The following is a 24,289-nucleotide window of genomic DNA, read 5'->3' as shown; positions in this document are numbered from 1 at the left end:
TAATCCTGTAGTAAATCTTAAAGATAGGGCTGTGGTAAGAAAAGTCATGACATATTGAAGTGTTTAGGAGTGGAGAGTTTAAACCTTTCTGCACCATCTTAAGCCTATAGACTGCCTGGGCCATTTCCATTTCTTTAGCTGCCACGTAGCAACTCTGACATCCTATAGATAATATTTTGAAAATACATATTTTTTTAGAGTGTTTTTGAGGCAAGCCAAATGACTTACACATGCAAAAAGCACAAAACTGCCACTGCGGATGGGAGAAGAATACAGCGTAAGTGACCAAATGAACAGCAGTTGGGTGCTTCGATGGGTCTGAAGACTTCCCATGCGGGTTTAGCAGCTCTGTATTTAAAACTCTTCATGGCTGTGAAGGATTATGCTTTTTCTGAGACAAAAATATAAATGAGTTTTCAGTGACAGCTCTAAGTAGCCAACTGTAAATTGTTTGTTGGGAAGTTTTTTTGTTAGCACTGAGAAAAAATGTGCTGTGATATGCAGAGGTACTTCTGGTGACATGAGCCAGAGTGGAGTAGCGTTTGCAGCTATATTAAATGTGTGCCTAAGTGCTTTACTGGATTTGGGCCATATTGTTCAGCATCTTGCAGGATTAAGTCCTGGGTGGTGGGCAGAGCTGAAGAGCTTATGGCAGCTCCGCACAAGCAAGGGAATCCCTGCACAAGGAATTCTCTGCTGAATGGCTTAACAGTGTATGGAGACTGTCACAGAGTTGAGAATCTGGTCATCAGAGCGTTTGGTTCAAGAAGTGATTTAAAGAAGCAGGAGTCTTGATTAGGCCCAGCATTGGCAGTCATCATAAATGCTAAAATAACGTTGAGATGTTGGATGTATCAAATGATTGAGCAATAGTTACATTTTCGTGGATTTTTCTTTGTGATTTAAATACATTTTATACCAATTACTTGACAAATCACTCTAAGTGTGTAATCATACCTATAGATTTGTGTCAGTTAAACTGTGAAACCAATGAAACCTCAGAAATAGAAATGTGGAATGTTTTAATGTTTATTCATCCAAAGCCCATGTTCAGCAAACAGTTTCTCTGAATACCATTAACTCTGTGTAATCAACACAATGAAAGCAGAGCTTGAAAGCTTTCGTAATTACACTATTAAATCTTAAGATTTCTGACCCCCTTGCCTGATATACTAATCAACAAGCAAAGAAAGACATCACTTTTGGAAGCACTCCAATTAATTCTGCACATAAATCTCAACACATTTTCACACTATCCCATTAATTACTTCTTTGGTAAAAGAGCTGATCTTTTGTCACTCATTTGAGTTTGTATAAGCGGACAGTATTAAAGGTAGGAATTAAGTTCAAACTTAACCATTTTCTGTAAAACAGATTTCCTTCTGTCTCCTCTTTCCCATACACTGTATAAAAGCCACGTTTGTTCTCACTTTATATTAATACACACACACACTTCCCCCCAAAATTGTATGTGAAAAATCAGCTCTGCAATAAGGGATTGTATTAAGAGTGCCAGATCTATTTATTATACAAATTAGGAAGAGCAGTTTTATATTAAAACACGAACTTGTGTAGCTAAGGGCTATATACTTAGAAAATACAGTTGTCATATGTACATTCAACTAGAAGACAAAAATAAACATTTATTTATAGTACCATCCATTACAGCAAATGGAAGGCTCTACTGCAAAATATTAATAAATCTTTTAGGAAATAAGTAATATATAATGTTTTTATATTAGGTGAAGAAGCAGTGAGTAACGTTCGTTAGGAATTTTTAAAACTTGGCATTCCTAGTACGAAGTCACCACATTTAAGTCAATTTATACATTGCAAAGCTTAATCCATCTGTTTCAGTAGGCAATTAGAACCATTAGGCGTGAATTATTTTAGTCAACAGAAGTTACTGGAGCAACATAATGAGCAACATAATACTATTTTTCCTATTGAACTTGAATAAGCAGCTGAAGACTTCTCACTTGCTCACTTGGCTCATCACCAGAAACAGACCATTACAATGAGTTTTAAGTACCAAGACAAGGCTCAGAGCTGATGAATAATACAGAAATGTGCATGTTGTTCTTTGTTACCAAGTGTTACCAAATCCCTCCTGATACCTGTGCAGAGAGGAATGGTTTTCTGTGACCTCACTCGCGCATACCGAGTGTAAATGATTTTAACCTGGAATGAAAATAAAATTTCAGCCAATATTGATCACTAATTACAGTGCTGAAAGCCTCAAGCCATCTCATAGAAGTGCCTGGGCAGAGGTGTGCTGTTCCGTGGGGTCTGGCAGCATTAAGTGCAGGGGCGTGCTGGGAGCCCCGTGCCCTGACCCCCTGTGCTGCCAGCAGAGCTGCAGGGCAGCCGCCCACGCCTCGCCTACGGCGTGATCCTAAGAGGGCAGGATGTCAGCTGGTTTAAGTTGTCTGGGACTTCAGAAATGAAAAAATAAAATAAAAAGATACAAAGAAATGACACGCTCCATGAGGATTTCCTTCCAGATGTGTATCCTGCATGTAGATCTGTCTTCAGATTTACATTTGTACATCTCAACTTCAGCGCCTTTCATAGGAGTGGGCTCTAGTTTAATGGTGTAGGAAAATCATATTCGTCTCCTCTGAGGCCTGTTCAGAGAGAACTGCATGTTGTGCTTCTGACATCATAGACAGGTGGCTGACATCTGATGGACAAGTGCAGTGGTTGTCAGGTGATGTTTTATATTGTGATGTTCAGGCCTTTTTTATTCATGGGACTTTTTCCTGCTGTTCTTAATCATTAAAATATAAAGATATCCGTAAAAGTGCTCAGGCTTTCTCTGTGCCTTATGTGAGACTGGTGGGTGGAAGGAATTTCCCATTGGCATCTTTTAGAACCATATTATTTATGTCATCCTTTACAACGTTCCGTCTGTCAGGTTGTGCCCTAGGATTCACACAGTTTTTCTGTCTTCTCAGGTAGCGCCTGTAGTTGTTTCAGGATTTATTTGTTTGGGGTTTTTTTGTAGGGAGGGGATTGGATTCTTCTCATCAGATTTGGTCAGGACAGTTTTGTAGGTTTTTTGATAAGTCTCCTTCTCTGTCAGAAATTTCTACTTTGAACAGTTGGCTTTCAGTTTTTACAAAATTGGGACTCTTCATATTTGTCGACTTTGGAAGATTTAGCAGTTCTCTTCCTTTGTGAAAAAAAGCTGGCTGAGAGGACTGTGACTCAAAGACCTGGAGCCTTGCCTTAAGGGTCATCTTGCCTGGGAGGAGCACTTTGCTCTTTGAAATACTTGGTTACTCCGGGTTAGCTTCAGTAGTAAACCACCTGGCTGAGAAGTTCTGACACCTGCTAGGGAAAGGGAATTCTCTGGCAGGTTTTTTCAGGTACGAAGGGGAACCACTGTAATTCACCTGCCTTGACTCAGGGAAGGTTTCCCTCTACGCTGGCATAAACCAGCCCTGTGTTACCTTCTGCCTGCACCTCAGCAGGTGCCATAAGTGCTTCTGAGTTCAGTTCTGCAGAAGCTCAGCAGCACAACTGGGTATCTCCTCGTAGACTGGAAAAGTTTTGTGTTCCCCAGCGTCTTTGCTGTTGTTACCAGCTGGCATCTGTGGCCTTGCTGTGGGTTGTCTAAACCTGCTGCACAGGTGCTTTGATGTGCTGTTTCCTAAAGGGTAAACTAGTATCCTTCCAGATACAGGTTTGGGGTTTTTTCTTAGTTGCGGTTTGAGTTGCATCACAATCTATCTTGGGGTTTTTGGTAAAAAAATCTGTAATTTTTCTAACATCAAAATTCCTCATAAAATTCTTTAGAAGGACACTTACATCAGGCTATTTCTGTAATTTTTTGCTTGCTTTTTGCTATGAAAGAGGAAGTCCATCAGGGATTAGATCTCATTGCGAAGATCATTCCTGTTGCCTGCAAAGCATATTGCCTTTTTCTGTGAAGAGCCACAGTTGTACCTGCTGTGACACAAGAAATTTTGCCTTTCAAAATACTCACTTTTGTAATGGTCTTTGTTGAGGACTCAAACTGTTGAGTAGCCTTCTGATGGTACATCATGGTTTTTTCAAAAGTCAGGTAGGGGATTGCTATACAGCAGTAAATTTCTTGCACAGAAAATAGCTATTTTTCTTCTGTATTACTGAATGCTTTGTGTATCCTAGACATTTAATATGTCTTCATGGTAATGCAGTGTAGTAGTCAAAAGGAGCCCTCTCAGTAGTTTGTTTATTCACAGTCAAATTTAAAGGAAAATAAAAGCTTTTTTGCTAGTGACTCATCAAAAATCCTGTGTGTGCTTAAGAGCACAATCATACTGATGAAATACTCCGCTGCTGTAAGGCTTCCTTTGGTTCTTGTACACTAACCACTGTTTTGACTTGATATATTCTGTTTCAGCCTGTATTATCTGCATAAGGGGTATAGACCTCTTCTTGTACCCAAAATGCTTTCATGTCCATGTGTGTGCTAGAATATATTGCTTTTTTTTTTTAATGTACTCTTACGCAACTTTCTGATTGTTTCTCTACAAACTTTTATTCTTTTATTTGATTCTAGTTGTTCTTTCTTTTTTTCTCTTTATTTAGGTTAGTGTTCCAGATGACCATAATGCTATTTCAGGCAGAAGTGCAAATAAGCAGATATTTGAAGGTTTAACAACAGGACTTCTGAGGATAACTGCTGTGATTTTCAGATGTCTAATCTCGAGCTTCCCAGATGGAAACAACCACCCTACTGCACTGAAGTTATTACAGGAAGTGAAAAGTAAATCCTCACAAGTGGAAGCCTTCAACAGCAGAGTCCAAGACCTAATCAGGTTAAATAATTTAAAAAAAAAAACACCACAAACTTCTCTAAACCTTCTTTACTACAGAGAAAGAAAATTACAGTAATTTAAGAAAGGAACAAACTACTCTGAGTCGTAACTTAGTAAGAGTAGGTTGTGTGTGTGATCAAGACACCTATTGAAATGCTATATTCTCAAACAAAGATGTTCTTCAAAAAACTGCACACACAGAAATACAGAAAACCAGGAGTCTTAATTTTAGGCTTGGTTTTCTGTGCCCTTTCTGTGCGTTTCATCTCCTGATTACCTAGGAGTCAGTTTCTATATTTATATTATTTTCTCTCAGTTCTCCATGTCAACAGTGTGTGCCCATTGCCCGTGTGGTCCTGCATACCATACATGTATTCATAGAAGCTTGCCATAGAATATATACTGCTGACTTAAAGATTACCCAGTAATTCCTATAATTGGATTTCAGCCTTTATAATGTAGCTGTATTGTAACAGCAATTTTCTTTTCTAATTATATTTCTTGAGCAAAATTTCAGTTAAAATAACTCGGTGAATTCTAACAGTCGACTAAAAGAGAATACTTTTCTCATTCTTACTTGAAGCATTCTAATTCTTTGGTAGAAATACTTGAAGCTGAATACTTTAATATATATAATTAGTGTCTATATAATATATACATAAACTAATACATATCCAACAATACACCAGACTTGCTAGAGCTGTGCAGTTTCACTAGTCATCAGTAGTCATCAGTACTGATGACAGCCTTCTGAAGAAGTGAAATTCTGATTATATGCTACTGCAAATGTGTCACGGTGAGCATCTTCAGACTTTTCCAAGTCTGGTCTGATGTTGACGGATACAAAAAAGACAGCTGGAGGAGGAAAGCAAAACAGATAGTTGTCATAGATACCAGTGACCTCTAAAAGTTTATTGTTCTCATGTAACCCGCCTTCTCCCCAAACAGGTTTTGATAGAGTGTGAAATTTCAGGATGTTGTATTCTCCTCGTTTATGAATGGAAGGGTGGGAGGTCTGCTTATTGATATTTGTGCTGGACAGACATCTGACACTGACTGGGCCAAGCACAGGCATACCCTTAAGATAAGAAGATACATGAGAATCCAGCTAGGTCCCTCACCTCAGGCACTTTAGGGGATCTGGTTATAAATGAAGAATGAAAGGCACAATGACAAGGTAATAGCGCAATTAGGAAAAAAAGAGAGAGGGCATTTTAAACTAGTCAAAAACAGACAAATTCTGTTATTAATGAGAATCTTTCACCTCCTGGTCGTTGTATCGTATGTCCTTGGGGAGTTGATTAAATGAGAGTTTTAGGAAGATGGGGAAGAAAGAGGAAAGTTGATTTTTTTTTTTTCTCTCCATTTGGGGCTACTAGACCTGATGCATAAACAACAATTATCTCCACACTGGGTATGAAAGGGGAGCCCGGTTATTTGAACTCTGCCACCATGGGTAAAAAGACTGGGAGATGGAGGTGGTAGATAAGAGAGCTTTGACATTCCACTTGTCTGCATGCTCAGTTCTTGAGCGAAGGGAGTGCTTCATGCATCTTCTCATTGTCTCCGGATGCCATTAAGGAATAGTCCCAGCAGACTGAAAACTCTCATCCATTTCTTCTCTGCCAAAAGAGCCGCCACTTTGTGTCCAGGTGTGGGTGTAAAGGAATAGGGACAATGAATACGTTTTGCAGGTGTCAGTCAGACTGTAGAGATGTTCTTAGGCAAAAAGGAAGAGAATATTGATGAGAATAGTTGTACCTTTTTGTGAGTAATCACCTGTCAGTATTAGCTGTATTTTATTTAGTTCTTCATCTCCCCCCCCGCCTTGTTTCACAGAGAGATTTCTAGCACTTAGCATTTCTCTGTGACTGTGATGTATCTAATACCCAGCTCTGTTCCTGGAGTTACTCTGCTAATACAGGAGGGCTTGCTTATCACCTGTATGATCAGGTAGATTGCTTAGATCAAAATCTGCAAGAAACCTAACGCTGGTAACCTTTCATGTTGCTAAATAGGACAGACGAGCTTACCTGAGCAGCGAGTGTGCGATTAGTAACCTCGGTGTGTCTTAAAGTGTGTTTAACTGCTACACTTCAGCAGCTTTAAAAATTAATACTGCAGTTAGACTTCTTGCTTTATATCCACTGTGTTTTTATTTTTACTTTCATTGCTTCCAAAAGCTTTGTGTCAGCAGAGTAAACTTTGGCAGAAAGTCTAGCTCCAAGCACTGAGGAGAGACCAGCCTTTGAGCAACAACAGTGTCTGAGAAGTGGAGAGGTTTTCTTCCCTAATCTTAGAAATCTCTGCTTTTTCAAAGTCAGACTGTAAGACATGCGAGGGAATAGTTATTTTTAATAACGATTTGTACAGCTCCTGTGACAAGCATTATCTGATCAGTATAATTTATTTACTGGAATCAATATTATTTAATAATGTTCTGTACTTAGTCAAGTCAGGATGGTCTTGACATTATGGAAAGATACGGTCAATGGTGTTCCCATCTCAAGGGGGCTCTAAGGGGCAATCACTAACAAATGGTCTTGACAAGCAAGTAGACAGAACAGCTGGTAGGACTGAGTAATATTAATAACAGGATGGTTTAGTGTAGGCTGTTGGTGTAAAAACAGTGAATTGGTTGATGGTGTCTGAAAGCAGGCGGTTCCCTGTGTCTGTTAAGTAAGGTAGAGGCACAGGCTGTATAACAGCAGCTGTTCTGATTTTGACAAGAAGTTTCTCTCACTTGGTAAGAGTGAAGGAAAATACAAAGAAAATTACGGGGCAAAGAGGAGGAGGTGATTGCAGCAGATTTTTTGCCTCCACAAAGGAAGTTATCTCACATAAGTCAGCAGAACGAACAGTTGAGATGGAGTAAAGTCTGAGAAGCTGAATGTTTGTGGTAAAAAAAGGAAAGTGTGTGAAGTTAGGTGATATCAGTAAGGTGACATGGGAAAAAATATGTCTGTGTGCACAGGTTAAGTAGAGTTGATAATGATCAAAGTATGAGAAAACCTGGTGTGGAATGAGAGTTCTTGGTACAAGGATGAACAGCAAATTTTTTGGCCTAAGTTTCCAAGCCATTAGAAATTCAAAAAAGAAACTTAAGCATGAGTGATCTGATGATCAGCAATCATGATCTCATCTACTCTGATAATAAAAAGGAAAAGAGGAGTTTCCAGTTTAAAAATTTTAAAAAAAGTCACTAGCATGGTTTTCTGTGTTTAGTTTTGGTTCAGCTGCTGAGGTTTTTTGATCCTGACCCCTCCGTACTGATGGTAGAAGGTCGTTACCTGCATGTTCTGTATAGCCTCTTAACTGTTGCATATATTGAAAAATGGAAAAAAAATAACCAAAAACTGGGCAGTAGTTGTTATGATACATGTATTGCAATAAAACCTTGTGTGGGTAACATCATTGTCTTCTTGAATTAGTGTGTTCTACAAAGTTGTCTCTCCATGCTAAAAGGAAATTGTGCTGTTGTAAAGTTATCAGGATTATTATAAATCATTTAACCATGACAAAATTCCATTGTCATTCTAGGAGGATGATAAAATAAACATTTACACTCATCTTTCTTGTACAGTATAATACAGATTATCCTACAACAGACAGATCTCTTAACAGAAACTACTGATAGTTACAGAGAGCCAAATCTGAAGTTACCGTGATTTGAATTGTTCTATTGAAAGAACAATTTCTTGTTCAATTGTTCTTTCAATAACAGAAAGAACAGAAATTGTTCTTTTCAATTTCAGAAAGAGTATTGAAGTAATCACAACCTGCGTTTTGTATGGTTTGATAGTGGAGAAGCAGAAATTGCTTTTGCAAAGTTACCAAAACTGGCATGGAACTATTTTTTTAATACAATTTTTCCTCTGTTTCTAGTTACGTGGTGAACATAGGATTGATAGACAAGCTGTGTTGCGGTTTCCTCTCCATTCAAGGCCCTGTTGATGAGAATCCCAAAATAGCAACTTTTCTACAAAATGCCACAGCAGTGCTGCATGGAATATGTCGTCTCTGTTTTGCTGTTAATGGAAGGTAGGTGCGCTTGGCCTGTCATCTTGAATACGTTCATCAGGCAGCAGCCATTGTAACTGCCCCAGCGCTGCGTTCGTGGAAACGAGCATTCTGATGAGGCTGTTCCACAGGACTGGTCTTAGTCACACAATAATAACCGGAAAAGAAACAGTGCAGGAAATGCACTCTGCTCACCCTTTCACCATTGAACTGTAATTAGTTACCTGCACTGAGTCTTGATTCTTTTAAGTCATTTGTCAGAATTGCAAACTTTATCTCCTTTACTCATCATTACAGAGAGGGTTTTGTCACTGGTAATTTGAAGTGTCCAGTCCTAAGGACTTCAAGAGGTATTTTATTATCGGCTGAAATCAACTCTTTAATTGATTTGTCTCTACAGCAGCCTAATTCAGCTCCTGTTCTTCAAAATACTGCTGTCAGTAAGGGAATTATATTTCCTATGAAGGAAGGTATTACTCTATTTGTGAGGGAATTTTCTAATGCAAAATGTTTGTTATTGTAACCTAACCAAGGCTGTGGGGAGTGAGCATGAGGGATGTGGCTGCTAGCAAATCTGGACTTCTGTCATCTTCAGCGTAGGGCAGCGTGGCACTGTGAGAGTCAGAATTTCAGAGCCCTGGCATGCACATACTGGAACCCTTAGACTGTTAGGTATTTCAGGAAAAGACGAGGCTGACAGAAGTTTACAATGAATTCCTGAAGGATACAATGATGCTATGGTTGAAAAACTAGAGTTAATAAAATATGCAGCAAGAAACAAAGCTGTAGGTAAGAGCTGTTGCTGGTAACCTGGGGATACAGGCACATGGAAAAAGAACTGCAAGAAATATGAGCCCAAAGAGACCATCCCAACTTACTGAAATTTCTCTTTCTGAAAGCTGCCAACTTGGCATTTTACATTCCAGGACAGCGCTGCCAAAAGTCAAATGCTTACTTAAAAAAAAAAAAAAAAAAAGAAATTAAAATCACCCTTCTCTTAGAGGAGAGGAATAGTGGTAGCTACAAAAGTGAGTAATGTAATATTTGCAATTTCTGAAGCAGACGCATGCCTCACCCAAATAGTAGCAATCTTTGAACCCCAAATTATACAGCAGTGCTTCCTTCAAGAACATCTGTCCTTTGTAGCAGAATAATAATTTTGGAGGGGTTGAGTGTTTTTCTTCACAGTTGCATGACGTATCTGATCTTACTACCTGCATGTAACAGCAATGCTTGGGATTTTATCCAGGTGTGCTGATTGTGCTCAATTTCCAGGTTGGATTGTTCATTTGAGCGTGAAAAGAAATGAGGGAAATGAGCTTGGAGATTTCAAAACTGTTGTCTTTCACTTTTAGATCAAAAGCTTTGGTGTAAATGATTAGAAGGGCAGTTTAAATTAAATATCTTTCATCACCTGAGCCCACTCTCATTTAAGAAGTGAATGCAAAGTGTAATTCTGTCGTGTTATAGAAGTCCATAGTGTTCAAGGTGATTTAAATGGAAAAAGGTATTGCCAAACACAGATGAAGGTGGCAGAAACAGAGCTCAAATGTACCGAATTCCTGTGTCACAATACAGTAATACATGTTGTGTGTTACATGATCTGCAGCACAAAAGGCAGCCTCTCTTTGTGAGAAATACAGGTACCTCTTTCATTCGTGGTAAATGGTAGTGGGAGGCCACGCAGTCTGTTCAGTCAGAATCCAGCATTTCTCATTCTCCAGCTCGCTTGATACGTGATTGAGCACCAAACAAACATGCTGTACTATGCTCCTCTGTACACTGGAGTAGCTAACCACTCTGATCATAAAACTTTTGAAGTTGTTACTGAGAGGAAAAATGTCTAGTAAGTAGTACCAACACTCCGATGCTGCATCATGAAAAGAAGGTTTGCCAAAACAATGTCAGCCTTTCACCATTGTTGCAAGAGCAATTGTGAATTGTTCTTTTGATATATCCTCCTCTATAGAATGTTTCCAGTTTGGGAACTTACCTTTATGCTCCTCAGTTGTCATCGTGGGGGGCACAAAATGAATTCGTTTTTTTCTGTTAGAACTATTTCAGGCTGTTATTTGTCATATAAAAGTCATTCCATATTAAATGCATTAGAGTATTTTTATACAGTGTTCTTTATACTGCGTGCAGAGCTTAGTATTGCGCTGCTGCGTGGCATAGGGGGGAGCTAGTAGGACAGTAGACACGGGTGGCTAACACCGGGGCCACCTCAGGGCTCTCAGACCATCCCCAGTGCCTGCAACAGTGAAATCCATTACGAGCCAGAGGTGACCGAGCCCTGCGTGATGCTCCTCCTTTGCTTTCAGACACCCCCAGGCTGTTACGAGTTCTGGGACTGTAACCTGCGATATCCCCGGAGGGCCAGAAGTTAAACACTAACTCACGTATTAAACAATTAAGGGATCCTGTCCTGTGGGTACAAAGCTAGGCCATTTCTGGAGCTCTGCTGTAGGAAGAGCTGTCAGTCTGGATTTCCCTGTCTTCCTCACAAGAGCATTTCATAAAAGTATCCCAAATTTAGTCGAATGTTTCTGAATTGGTACCCGGTGTTTATTTGGACACTTCATGGAAAACAACTTTATAGGCAGGAAAGTGATCTCAGTCAAGTGCCTCCCTGCACCTACCTCTGCATCAGGCAAGATGTCACAACAATCATGATTATTAGAGAATAGCCTCAAATTGTATCATATATGCACGTCAGCATTAAGTATTAAATGAGATCTATGGTTGATGTAATGTAGACGATAAACTTTTAAGACAGAAACTTAAGATAGCTTTTTTTATTCCTGTGGTAGACTGGAAAAAAAAATCCAAAGTCATGGAGTTAGCTAGAATAAAGGAAAGTCTTGCTAATGTAGAAACATAAACTGGAGGATTCTCAATTTTAACATCATAAAAAGTTATTGAAATGAGGGAATCCGTTCTGAACATATGTTATAAACATATCTTATTATAAGAGAGGTATTTTCATTAATGGTCAAGGTCTTTAAAAAGATTTAACTTTGATATTGATCTTACTTCTCAGATGATCATTTTTGGTACTGGCTAATAAATGCTAGATTGATTCTTTTAATTGAAGTTTTGCTGTGGATGTAATAGCACGTTTTCCAAACACTGTGTAATACATACAAAAGATCATTTGTTGAAAACGTTAATAACTGTAAACCCATGTGAACCTTGTTTTGATAATTTTTGCGCCCTCATCTCTCACACAGTCAGAATCAGTGAGGGTGACTTGAGACACCCAGCTGGAAGTCCCACTTTCCCTATGCTGTGTTGCATCCATTGCTAGCAGAGGAGGTGAGAGCTCCTTTCTCCTTCATGAGCCAAAAAAATAAGTGTATGAGAGCTGAAAATAGAGTACTTTCCCTTATTGTACATAGTGAAAAATCACAAATGCAGTATGTCTGAGTATTGAGCTGTCCCTGCTGAGCAAAAGATTAACCTGACATTTGATACTTGGGCTTGAAAATTGTGGCCATGACAATGCTTAACTTTTTTGCTCACCATTGAGAGTAACAGTAGCCAGAATTGAAAACAGAGACATTTTTATTGACCTGAAATAAAGCAAAATATTAAATAGACTTTATACAGAATAGTAGTGGTTTATACAGCCATATAAATCTGTCTTGCAATTTGTGTCCAATTCCAGATGTCCAGTAGCAATGTGCGGGGCGATAGCCTTGTTTTCCAGAGTTTATTATTGTATCTATGAGAGATAGAAAGCCTATTTTGGGTCCTGGAGCCCTGAATAACATATGGAGCATGCTTGGCTTGTAAACACAAGACAGAAAACGATGAGCAAGCATGGAATTCAATGAGCATTAATAAAAATATGACCATGCTGCCGCAGCTTACCCTTCCCTAAAAGCAGGAGTGAAGACTAAGAGAATATGTGGCAAGTCCTTCATCAGCATAGCAAGGATCTCACTCACATTCCTGTCTTGTCCTGTACTGCCCAGCGTTCTCTGTATCCCTTTTTTCACCCCTCAGTCTCTGCAGCTAAAGATTTCTGTCCAAGAAGTGTAGTTGTTACACTGTGGAGGACTGCGGTTAATGCCTTATTTCATTTTTGCCCAGTTCGTACTAACCAGTGTTAATACGAACAGCAGGAGGAAACTGTCGGCAGTAGTGCGGTGTTGTAGGGGTTAACCGCTAGGATTCTCCCTAGGAGCAGTACAGCAGACTAGCAACAACACCAATACAGGGAGGAGAATGAGTTGGTCGTAAGGAGAATACTGCAAATAATAGTCCCTTCAAATTATGTAGCTTCCTGGGACATCAGCTTTTTCAGAATTTTGCTGTTTCCGTGATGTAAGAAATGCCTGCAAACTCTCTCGTTAATCTAGGAACACGGGGTGTCATGACAGTACTGTAACTAAATTGATAGTTACATGTTATCTCAAAACAGTGGTGGAATGCACACAAATCTGGGTCAGCAGCTGAGGAAGCTGTGGATTACCAGCCGCAGTGGCTAAACGCTGCAGGTACCTGCGGGTCGGTCCAGGAAACAGGGACTGTCACGCTACAGGTGGGAGGAGGTGGCTGGTCTGTGCTCAGTTTTATTACAGTAATTAAGGTAATGTCTGTTTTGGCTGCTGGCTGTCTAATGAGATGCCAGTGTGCCTGGATGCTGGTTATGCTTCTCGCCACTTACAAAGGACAGCAAATCCAGCAAGTACTGTGAACTACCTAAAACTTGTGATTGAAGTTACTGAAAGGTTTCAAATCATCGCTTGTACACAGTACCATGATTCCTCATGTAACAGTGTGAGTTATAACAAGGTCTGACAGGTGCTAAATACTTCTTTATGCTTCTTTTATTACTATTTCACCTCTTTATTTTGACATTTCTTTCTAAATAAAATAGTTTGGAAGCAAAAAGTACAGACTATAGTTTTTAAATCCTAATAATTAAAAAAAACCCAGATTATATTCTAAGCCTTTTGAAAACTCATGTTTCCATTTGGCTCCATGTTTTTAATCAGCAGTATATATTTCAAATATACAAACATCATAATGTATACCCCTAGAGAGGCTTGTCTGCTTGTTAGCTCAGTCAGTTTTTAAAACAATATATTTTCAGATATAAACAGTTTTTTCCTATTGAAGCTTGAAGAAATTGTAGTTTTATACTTGCTCTGTGGAGTATGCTGTTTCTCATCAAGCTGTATTCAATTCCTGTTTTTAATTGATAGTGGTGTATTTTAAGCAAGGAAGTACCACTGTTTAATATCTTTCCTGTGATAGATATGTCCACATTTTTAAGTTCTTAAACCATTTTTGTAAGTCGTAAACCCCATATCAATTGCTGAGACCCCTTGATGGCAGAAGCTAAAAGTCTTAAGGGCAACTCAGGATGAAAATTCCCAGCATTTCATTAAACTTTTTAAAATCCTGCAGGTTGTTTGACCATAATGTAAATATTTGCCTGTTTTTCTGTGTTAAATATAGAGACTTGGTAGAGTTTGAAAGCCTATCTGTTTTCCCGGGTATAAAAGCCAATGTAAAAAATCTGGTAAGCCTTGCTTCCCTTTGGTGATTGATTGGGGGGGTTTTGTCCATGCTGACTATTTCACTTTGGCAGCTGTTGCAGACACAGAGTAAGCTGCTTTAAATAGGAGAGCTGAAAGGAGGCCCATGTATAAGAATCTCCTCTCTTAACTTTAGTTATGTAAAACGTAGGTTTCTTGTATGATGTCCTCATCTGATGATGGGAGGGGTTTTATGGGTTTTTACTTCAGTCTGTGTCCTGACAGCACTGAATTTTCACTGGGCTGATCTTTGAGGTGGACCAAGAATCTGCTACATGTATGAAATCCACTGTTGTACAGACTTGATGAAATCACTGAAATCGGCATACATAAGGGTTCAATGCTTTATTTTCCAACATCTCGTATACCATTTTTTTTTCTATTTTAAAGCCTACAACCAGTATGAATAACATCTTTTACCTTTTTATTGTAAACATTTAGGCTTAAAGTGATTATAACTGACAGTTAAAACCAACAGGAACCAGTGGCTTGTTCATATACACATTAATTGTAATACAGGCAACATCAAGAATAAACATTTTTAACAGTTCCTTCAATTCACCAAACCTAGCAGACAGATCTATTTATTTTTTGAACAGCTTTGTGCTGTGGTATAACTTTAAAATTCCTGGTCTTTTCTGTTAACAAAAAAAAAGCTTGCAGCTTGAGTTATTTTACAGTTGACTTTTTTATGTATGTTTTGATTCATTCACTGTGCCAGAGCAGCGCAAAATGGTAAAAGGATTTCATCCAGCAAAGTAAGCTTTTTCATATGGAACTGTTTAAAAATAATGATGGAGTGAGAGTCGAAAGCAAGCTGACTTTAACCTTTGGTAATATTGGTCAAGTTTGTCATCGCATATAGTCACAAAAAATTCTGTGAGGTCTCATACACGATAATTAATTTGGAGTTATCATTTGTCCACGAGCGCTTTTTCATCGGTTGTATACTGTTGAAAAAGCTAAGATTGAAATTAGAAATCCTGGTTGGCAACAGGAGCTGTGCTCTCACGTGATACTGTGGCAATAAACATTCTAGTTGCTTGGGAGTTAGTTAAGTGATGGTTAGCACGTTTGGCTACTGCATTCTGCAAATTAAATAATTGGACATCAGAACATATTTTGAAGTGAGGAAGACCAAGGTGTCCACGGACATACAAAGTTGTAAAAGTGGTGGTCCCAGACCTCTCCCTCCTCGTACAGCCAGGAGGTTCGTTCCTCGCTTGCAGCCATGTTCACATACCAGCACGACTTGAAACTGCAGCCAGAACCTGCATCAAGGCACAGCTGGTGGGGCAGGGTGGCTCTGCTGGCGCCGTTCACACTTAAAGACCACAGAGCCTCAAAATGAAGAATTTGGGCATGGATTCTGGGCGTAGGAAAAGGAAAGTAACACCATAAATTGTTGTGCAGCGTAGCCCCACCCAAAATGCACTTAGAGCTCTACTAGTTTTACACTTTTTTTATTCTTCACAGAGTAAATGTTAGGGTCATTACGAGTGTCACAAACCACCAGCTGAATGTTTGTGGTTCTTCCTTTGCAGCAGGTAAGTGGCATCAAATCATAGTTTTAATTCTTTTTAATTTACTTCAGCTTGTCTTTCAGTTGGCTACTGCAGGATTAAGCAAACATCCCGTTTTTGGAACCTGTGCAGTAAGTTTGGCCACATTTGTCTCCAGCTGGCTCTGGCAATGGCCGCTGCCTTGCAGAGTGGTGGTGGAGGTCTGGTGGGGACTGGTGGTAATGGGTTCACTTGTGTAACAACACAGATCCTAGAAAATGGGCACAGCTGTGTTGCTTTTGTTCTTACCTAAAGATCTGATTGCTTCTTTCAAAGATTTGTGAAGTAATTGTGCAGTCTTGTGTGAGTTTTGTACAGCATAGGTATCGCTGAGATAGGGCCAGGGCACCAACCCCTGAGGCAGCAGCAGAGGATGCTATACTGAAAGGCTTTTTTGGTAGCAGCAAACACTCACAGACTGGAAATAGAAATAACTTGGAAATAAATGGTACCCATAAACGCTAATTGCTGGTACATTCATTCCTTACACGTGTGTTCTAACTGATAAAAAGTAGACGTGAGTCATCTGAGCAGCTGCTTTTTAACCGTGAAGGTGTGAGTGGGCAGTGATGGAGGCAGACGGGTGCGAGAAGAGTGAGTTGCGTACAACCCAGATACCGCCCTCGGTACTCACCTGGGCTCCGGGCTGTGAGAAGAGCCCTCAAAGGCTGTGGGGAGATACCTCGTAGCCTGAGTGCTAAAATAACCTTCCTAAGTCTCCTGAATCTTCCCTCCTTCGCCCACAGCGCGTTGTCCTCCTCGCAGGAGCTGCGCACTGTGTCCCCCCCAGCTGCCAGGCGGTCCCCGCTGGGGGCACGGCAGGAGGCTGCTGGCAGAAGGACCCCGCTACCAACCTGGCACTGCTCAGGTTTTTAGTGCCCACTCGCTACCGTACAGAAGACTTGCATCCACAGGAAAACGCAGAGGTGCTGGCTTTCAGTTGGCTGTTACAACTGCAAAGGTGCTGGTGGTCCTTCTTCATACCCCCTTCTCCAGCATAACCGTGGTTCCTTCTCTCTTAAAATATTTAAGCTGTATTTGAAGTTAGCCCAATACCAGGGCCTTCTTTGGGAGACAGAGAATGCAGGTTCGTTATCTTGCTCTGCCAGTTCGGTGCGAGGAAGCAGTGGCGTGCTGTCGCACACAGAAGTTCTCACTGGCAGACAGTGGTGTTGGGTGAGGTCGTGCTTTCTTACCTGCTTGTTTTGCTTCACTAGAAAAAGCAAAAGTGACAGAACAAGATGATGATTGCCAAAACCTGGTGGTTGCCGAATTCGTGGTTTAGTTGCTGCACTGAAGACCAAGTGGCTATATCATAAAACGCAGGATTAGCCTGGCAGGGGTCTGTGTGGGAAACCCCACTGGGGCGGAGCGCAGTGTGTAGCAGGATCGTACAGGGCACTTCTGATGCCGATACTGAAAAGATAACTTGGAGCCGTTGTGGCAAGGAAGAGCTCCTTGCTGGTTCTGCTCAACAATATTCTCAGCCCTCTGAGTGTCCAGCCTTTTCTGTGTTAAACTGAGGTCTTCAAAGTTACAGACTGTTTCAGAAAGTGGTTCTTGTTTCCACTGCTTTACCGTTTACTTTGCTCATATCACCTGGCATATTTTCCTTTAATTATAAAAAGGATATTATATAGACTCAGTCTTTGTAGTCTCTTTTAATATTGACACTTCTTTTTTTTTTCTCTTTGTTTTTTTCTTTTTTTTTTTTTTCTTTTTTTTTTTCAAGATGGAGACACGGTAGATGAGGTAAAGACCAGATGTAGCGTATCTTCAGTGTTACTGTTCAACTGTATCTTCATATCTTAGTGTTCCCTTTCATTGCCAGTATAGACTAAATGTATTTCCATAATGAAGTTCAGGTGATTTACACAATGGATCTGAATTAGAACTCAGAGTATCTAAAACTTGTTGAATTATTTTTGTGGTTTATTTTGTATTTGCCTGTTTCCCACACATATTTAACTTCCAGAGTAATGACAATCTTAGTCTTCCTTAGTAGTGACTGTCCTGCATCATCTTCTGGATTATTAATAATGTGAAAAAACATGAACCGTGCAAGTCATGGAGGGATTATGTTTAAGTGCTGTTGAAAGTTTGTATGTGAGAATGGAAAGGGCATCCTGAGTTACTTGCCTGTCTGTCCTGATATCCTTGATAGCCAAAACCCTTCGCCATTCTGTTATGTGCATACCCAAAAGATGCCAAAGCAGCCCAGTTTCCATTTGTACAAGCTGTGATGGTTTCTGTCAAGCATTTCATGCTTATTTGTGCTTCGCTGCCCTACAGTCTCCCATAATAACATCTGACTGAAACAAGTAGTGTGTTTTCTTAACTGCTCAACCACTTCATTCGTAAATTCCTACAGAACTATTTGATTAAGATCATCTGGTCCTAGTAACTTACTTTGCTACTTAGGTAGGCAGTGTGTTCCAGTGCCCGCAGCCCGTCACTGAGGCAGTGAGAGGCTCCAGTTCTCCCACTCCCCTGGTTGCTGTTGCAAGGAAGAAAGACGGGGGTAGGCTTCTGACCGAGACAGAGCTTGCTTGAAGCCCCTGAAGTGCTCCCAAGCCTCCAGCTTTAAAGATGTTGACTTTCTGCACGGTCTGCCGCTGGGATTGTGAACCCGTTTTGGGAGCAAAGACACCAGGGTGTGGAGAAAGATATTTAAAGATACAGCTGCACTGCAATTAAAGAGCGCATGAGACGGTGCCCAGATTATTGAAAGTGTTTCTGGAAATGTTGTGGCTTCTTGACCCGTTAGACATCAGTTTTTTTCCTTTTTAACAGTTTACTGTTTTTCTAACATATGGCTTCTTAGAAGTACTGCATCCCGGGCAGGCGGTCTCCCCCAGTGCTGCTCTCCTCCTCAGATGGCTTTGTGTTTCTTTGACAGATCTTGGAACATATTTGACAATACACGTCAGGACCCCACAGGACTAACGGCAGTTCTGCAGTCTACAGATCTGGTTGGAGTCTTGCATATGCTGTACTGTGTTCTTTTCCACGGGACAATTTCAGATCCAAACACAGCAAGTCCTAAGGACAGCTATGCAGCGAACACGATCCAGGTTGCCATTCAGAGTTTACGTTTCTTCAATAGTTTTGCTGTTCTGGATCTGCCCGCCTTTCAGGTAACAGATGTTTTAAAACTTTTACTTAGTGTGCAAATGTTGATTATTGCGTATACTTTTGGACTAAGTTTCATCTTTAAGATCTTAGTTATTGAAGGAACTTCTGCGATTAAATGTTTAGGTTTTCTTCATGCATAGGATTGCTAACTGTTGTTATTTCCCCCATGTAGCTGTGGCTAACAAATTTAACCAAAAAGTGAAAATGTAGAATACATGGAATGCTGAATCTGATCCATTACTACTTCTGTTGAAAAACCCTCACTTTTAGCATAGTACTTTATATATTTGATAAGGCCCAAAAATGTAAGAAAATCTTGGTCAAAAGCAAGAAATCAGTTTTTCTAACGTGAAGCATATTATAACTACAGTTTACATTTGTCAGTGCTTTCAGTGGCCACTTGCTTTAAGCTTGTACAACTGAAACTGAAAATCACTTGATACGTAATTTTTTTTTTAATCCAAATGAAATTTTATCAACCAGAAATTGGAAATCTAACTTTTTGTAATTTCTATTCATGAAAAACAATCCAAAAAGATTGCATTTAGAGTCTTGAGAAGGCAAGTCTTTTCTTACCTTTTTTGGTGAACAGATTTCTAGTGTAAGTGAATCATTTTGCCATACAGAGAAGATACAAATACTAGTATAATTCTCAGATAAATTGGCAAAGCTATTGATCGTTAATATAAAGCACCTGTCAAAAAGCATTGCTTTGCAAAACACGTTTAGTAGCATCGATCTCATACAATCCATCAGAATAGGTTTCTGTTTCATTTAATGAAATGTATGTCTAAGTTATACCACACACTCCATCTGAAACGCATTAAACTCAGCCAGAGCTTTGCATGAGTAAAGAATGTAGTATAAGTCTCCTTCAGTTTGTGTTTCTTGACTTTGATTTTTAGTACAGCAACAAGTGATTTGCACGTAGCAACATTCAGCTGTATAGATGCAGCTACAGGATGCAGTCCACTCAGGTTTTCTTTATAGAGCACAGAAACAGTCTATTTACTGGAGTTTGATGTAAAACAGCTCTTAGGTACACCATCAACTCCCATTTCTTTCTGTAAATGAAGATGTATCAAAGTAGTTCTGTTCTACAGCTTGTTCAGTAGCTCTTGGTTAGAGACCGGTTGTTTATTTGTTGCTGTATGTAGGACAAGTATATACCAGAGGAGTGAGACTTGAATTGAGGCAGGGGGAGCTTGTAGGGGAGCCATAGCTCTGCTTGAAGGGCTGCTCCCTGGTGTCTCAGGAAATTACTATTAATTTTTAAAATACAAGCTTCTACTTACACTGCCTGTATTTTTCCCTCTACCAACTACCATTATATCTGAAAATTTATAACAAACCATCAGCATTAGTTCCCAAATCCCACGATCTGCATCAGTTTGTTCTACATAAATTGGGGCAAGATAATAATTATTGCATGAGGAGTGGTAGAAAACTAACCAGGGGCGATTACTTCATTCAGTTCATCGATGCAGGGCTCCGCTCAGGGAGTATCTGCTTGGCTGTCTTACTGGATTGTAAGCGTAGTATTGTTTGTGGTGGACAGACACACTTGTGTAGTCTCAGCAGCCATCCCTGTCAACGTATTAATGTGATTTGTTTCTGTAATGTTAAAAAAATCAGCATACACCTGGGGCAGTTTGCTGTCCATTCTGACCTTGTGGGCTATAGGCTAGCAGACAGCAGAGGATAAAAAGCGTGGTTTATGTACTGTCTGATTATTATCTCTAAGGAATAGTTTTATCATGTAATAGTAGGACTATAGAATAGGGGGTTTTGATTAGCAGAAGAGGTCTGGTATTCTAGAGTTTGTATTAGCACAGATGGCTCATGGGTATATATTTCATTTAATTTGACAATCTAAACAATTGAAAGATGGTAGTGAGAAACAACGCAGGATCCTGAGCTGATATTAATTCTGGCTAAAAAGGAAGCATAGTTTCCTTGAAAAATTAGTTTAACTTTTATACACAAACTCAGGTGCCCTTTGACCTGTTGTTATCAGGGAAGGTTAAACCCCGAGTGCTAGGTCACAGCATGCGTGGACAGCACTAATTAAATAGGGGTGGACCTGAGAAAATGGCATTATGTGATGTAAAGCAGTAAATGGTGGCTGTATTGTGCGTTAAATTTTGAAAATATACTAACTTACTGGAACGCTTGAGGTTCAAGATAGCGAGAATCCACAGCTGAGTATTTTAAATGTCAGTGATTGTAGTTTTGCTGGGTAGACTTGCTAAAATTAAACCTTACTACTGTCTGGGATTTATATATATGCACTTAACACAGGCTGCAAGGTATAAAATCAAGAAAACTCTTAAATGAAAGAGTTTTTCTCACAGGCCTGCATTGCTGTTTCATTAGAGTTAGTAGACTGTCACGCTCATTCCTTGTGCTTTAGTTTTCCCCTTTGACCTTGTGTCGTTCTGTCTGTTTGACATGTTTATTAAATAGAGGCTGTAGGCTGCACAGATAAAATCTAATTCTGAATCTCTACATTACAGCAATTTGCCTCCTTTTAGAAAGCATCCTAAGAAGCTTTGCAGCTGAGTGTTCTCTCCTTTTGGGTGCTTCAAACTTTTTTTAATGTTTGAAAAGTCATTATTTGTTATTAATCTTTGTATTCCATTCAGAGCGTGAATTATTAATGAGTAATGCATTTTGCTCCTTTGCAGAAATGGGGACCGTTTGGTTTCTTTTGCTTATTACTGAGAAATAGTGCTAGCATTGAGTTTTCCTGGAACATTTAATGTGTGTCAAACGAAATGGTTAGCATAGTGCCGCACTGAATGTCAGCTAAGCAGAATCCAGTTTTTCCTGTATCCCTTTAAAATTTGCATTTATTCTTATTTTTATGACTTTTAATGCTATAGTCCAGTTGTAATTGGTAAGTTAATGAAAGAAGAGAGCTGATTCTGTCCTCCTCCAAAGTCACCACAACAAAGAACCTAGTCTATACTTTGCCAAAAAAAAAAATCAAAGGGTAAAATTGATGTATATATAATTCACACAATTTCTGTAATGTACTGCTAGACTGTAACTTCTGTTTCTTGGCCTGTTTTTTTCAGTCTATTGTGGGTGCTGAAGGAATGTCCCTTGCATTCCGGCATATTATCAGCTCTCTGCTGTGGTACTGTTCCCAGCATACCTGTGAAGGATTGCTGCACGAAGTCATTATTTGTGTGGGCTATTTTACTGTAAACAACACAGATAATCAGGTAAGGCAAATGGAAAATGGGATCAGAAGTTATCAAGGGGCACATTCAGTCATGGATCCCTCAAGAAAACTAATCCCCTCAATGTTGTTTTTGAAGCGCTTGGGATTCCTGTGCGCGCAAATGCATGTGTTTGCCAGAGAAGCTGAAGTTGCATCTTGACACAAAAACATCAATTTTATGTGGCCGTAAGCAAACTCCATATTCTTCCACAGACAATGATGCTGACATTGCACTGATTTTAACTAGCCTTACCCGCTGCCAAGATATACTTAGCAACTGGTATTTTTAATTCCAAGTTAACTTCATGTCAGCTCGATCAGATGGCTGTGGTACCAGCCAGCCGGGCTAGTCTGCCATGAAGACATGTCCTCAGATGCCAATGTAACCTTCTGTAGCCAGAGCCCTCACTGAAGTTTAAGCCATTCTTTCCCTTGAAGCTTTTTAGTAGTAAACCAGATACCCTGTTGAAGAAACAGCAGAAATTCCCGTTCGGCTTCCTTGATTGTTCTCCACTGTTGTCAGTGGACTCTGTGACCTCTCTTGCTAGCATATAAAATAACCCAGACACAAAACTTCAAAAAATATTTCAAATATTTCAGTCTTAACGAGTTTCCTCAGCTTATATGTAGCTTCTCAGGTTGTATTGGGCAGGGCAGAAGTTGGCGCTGGCTTTTGATGTGACTCTGGGTGTGTAGAAACTGCGTTATGGTGCCTACGTCTTTGCTATGATAAAATTGAATGCTGCATTCTGTGAAGTTACTCATTTTGTTCCCTCTCCGTACTTGTAACACCTGGTTCCCACTTTTGTTCAACTTCTGAGGCAGGACTTTAGGCGGAGGAGCTCAGTGCCCTCGCTTAAACTGACGAGCAGAAGAAAAAAGCGTTACAACTTGTCAGCAAAGGTTTAGAGAAAAGCTGTCCGATAACGTTCTTACAGTTGTTGACTATAATTGGAACGTTATAATATCTTGAAGCTGACAGTGCTGTCAGAAGTATTATATAATTACGTAATGTAATTATATAGTAATGTTTCTGTGGCCCTGGCCACAGCCGGAGGGAGGATCCTGCAGCCTTCCTACCCTGTGCAACCAAGCCCCACGCAGGACCTGGAGCTGACTGCGGGCAATACTTTTTAATATGGGCGCTCTGCAAACCCATGTGGTATTGCTGCCATTTTCCCACTGCTACACAACGGGGCGTGCTGGCATCCAGAAGTGCCAGCAAGCAATGTTGTCTTTTCTCTGCAGTTCAAAAATGTCTTTTCTGGCACACAAGTATAAACAGATGTGATTCATTGCGTGGAGGACTTGCAACTATAAACGTGCCAGGAGTTAGCACGGCAGCGGGATTTCCTACCGGCAATGTCGGAGCGGCCTGTAGCGCCTGTCACTGTTCAGCACTCCAGCCCTGGGGTGCGGGTCCAGCTGCGGCGTGCAGGCGCTATGCCATGGCCGGCAGGCGGTCAAGAGGCTGAGTGTGTGCAGAATGCCTCTGTCTGTGGGCATGCTTCCCAGCTGGTGACCTTGCAGTGTCTTGGAGTCTTCAGCTCATGCCCTTGGGGTTGAGATCAGGTGCCATCACTGATCTGCCCCTGGGCTGAGTTAATTTTCAAGATTAAAAAGGTAGCTTCTGCAGCTCTGAGAGTCAAGTTTAGGCCCTCGGTTAAACAACCTCAGTGTGTTAGTACTTTTCATACACTAAAAGCGGTCTTTTATGGTGGTTCGCTTTGGTGGTATTGTCTCAAGAGACGTCATGATGTGCTTAACTTTTTATGTAGTTTCTAATGTTCCAAATTAATAGGTTTTTAACAGAGGAAGTGGTATTTTGGTCTGAGGTTTTTTGTTTAAGAGAACATTTTGAGAACCTGAAGTATTCCTCACCTAGGTACTTGCAAAATGTGGAGAAGATTTTTTTATTTTTTTTAGTAAAAGGAAGTATTTTTCCTTTTGCTACTAGGCAAAGCAGTACAGCTTGCTTGCAGTCAT

General features: G+C 40.1%; 1 protein-coding gene across 6 annotated transcripts in view; it reads left to right on the top strand.

Moving 5' to 3' along the window:
* SCAPER (S-phase cyclin A associated protein in the ER) overlaps positions 1-24,289 on the top strand; it is a 165,958-nt gene that overhangs the window by 122,352 nt on the left and 19,317 nt on the right. For all 6 annotated transcript variants that reach the window (XM_040600067.1, XM_040600061.1, XM_040600063.1 and 3 more), the window contains 4 exons: positions 4,579-4,808; positions 8,694-8,849; positions 18,839-19,076; positions 22,155-22,304. In XM_040600067.1, the coding sequence (XP_040456001.1) occupies positions 4,579-4,808; positions 8,694-8,849; positions 18,839-19,076; positions 22,155-22,304 (774 nt within the window). The remainder of the gene's footprint in view (positions 1-4,578; positions 4,809-8,693; positions 8,850-18,838; positions 19,077-22,154; positions 22,305-24,289) is intronic.

This window comes from Falco naumanni, chromosome 7 (genome assembly GCF_017639655.2).
Source record: "Falco naumanni isolate bFalNau1 chromosome 7, bFalNau1.pat, whole genome shotgun sequence".
Taxonomy (NCBI): Eukaryota; Metazoa; Chordata; class Aves; order Falconiformes; family Falconidae; genus Falco; species Falco naumanni.
The sequence above is the reverse complement of the archived record's forward strand: the minus strand, read 5'-3'. Positions and strand labels throughout refer to the sequence as shown.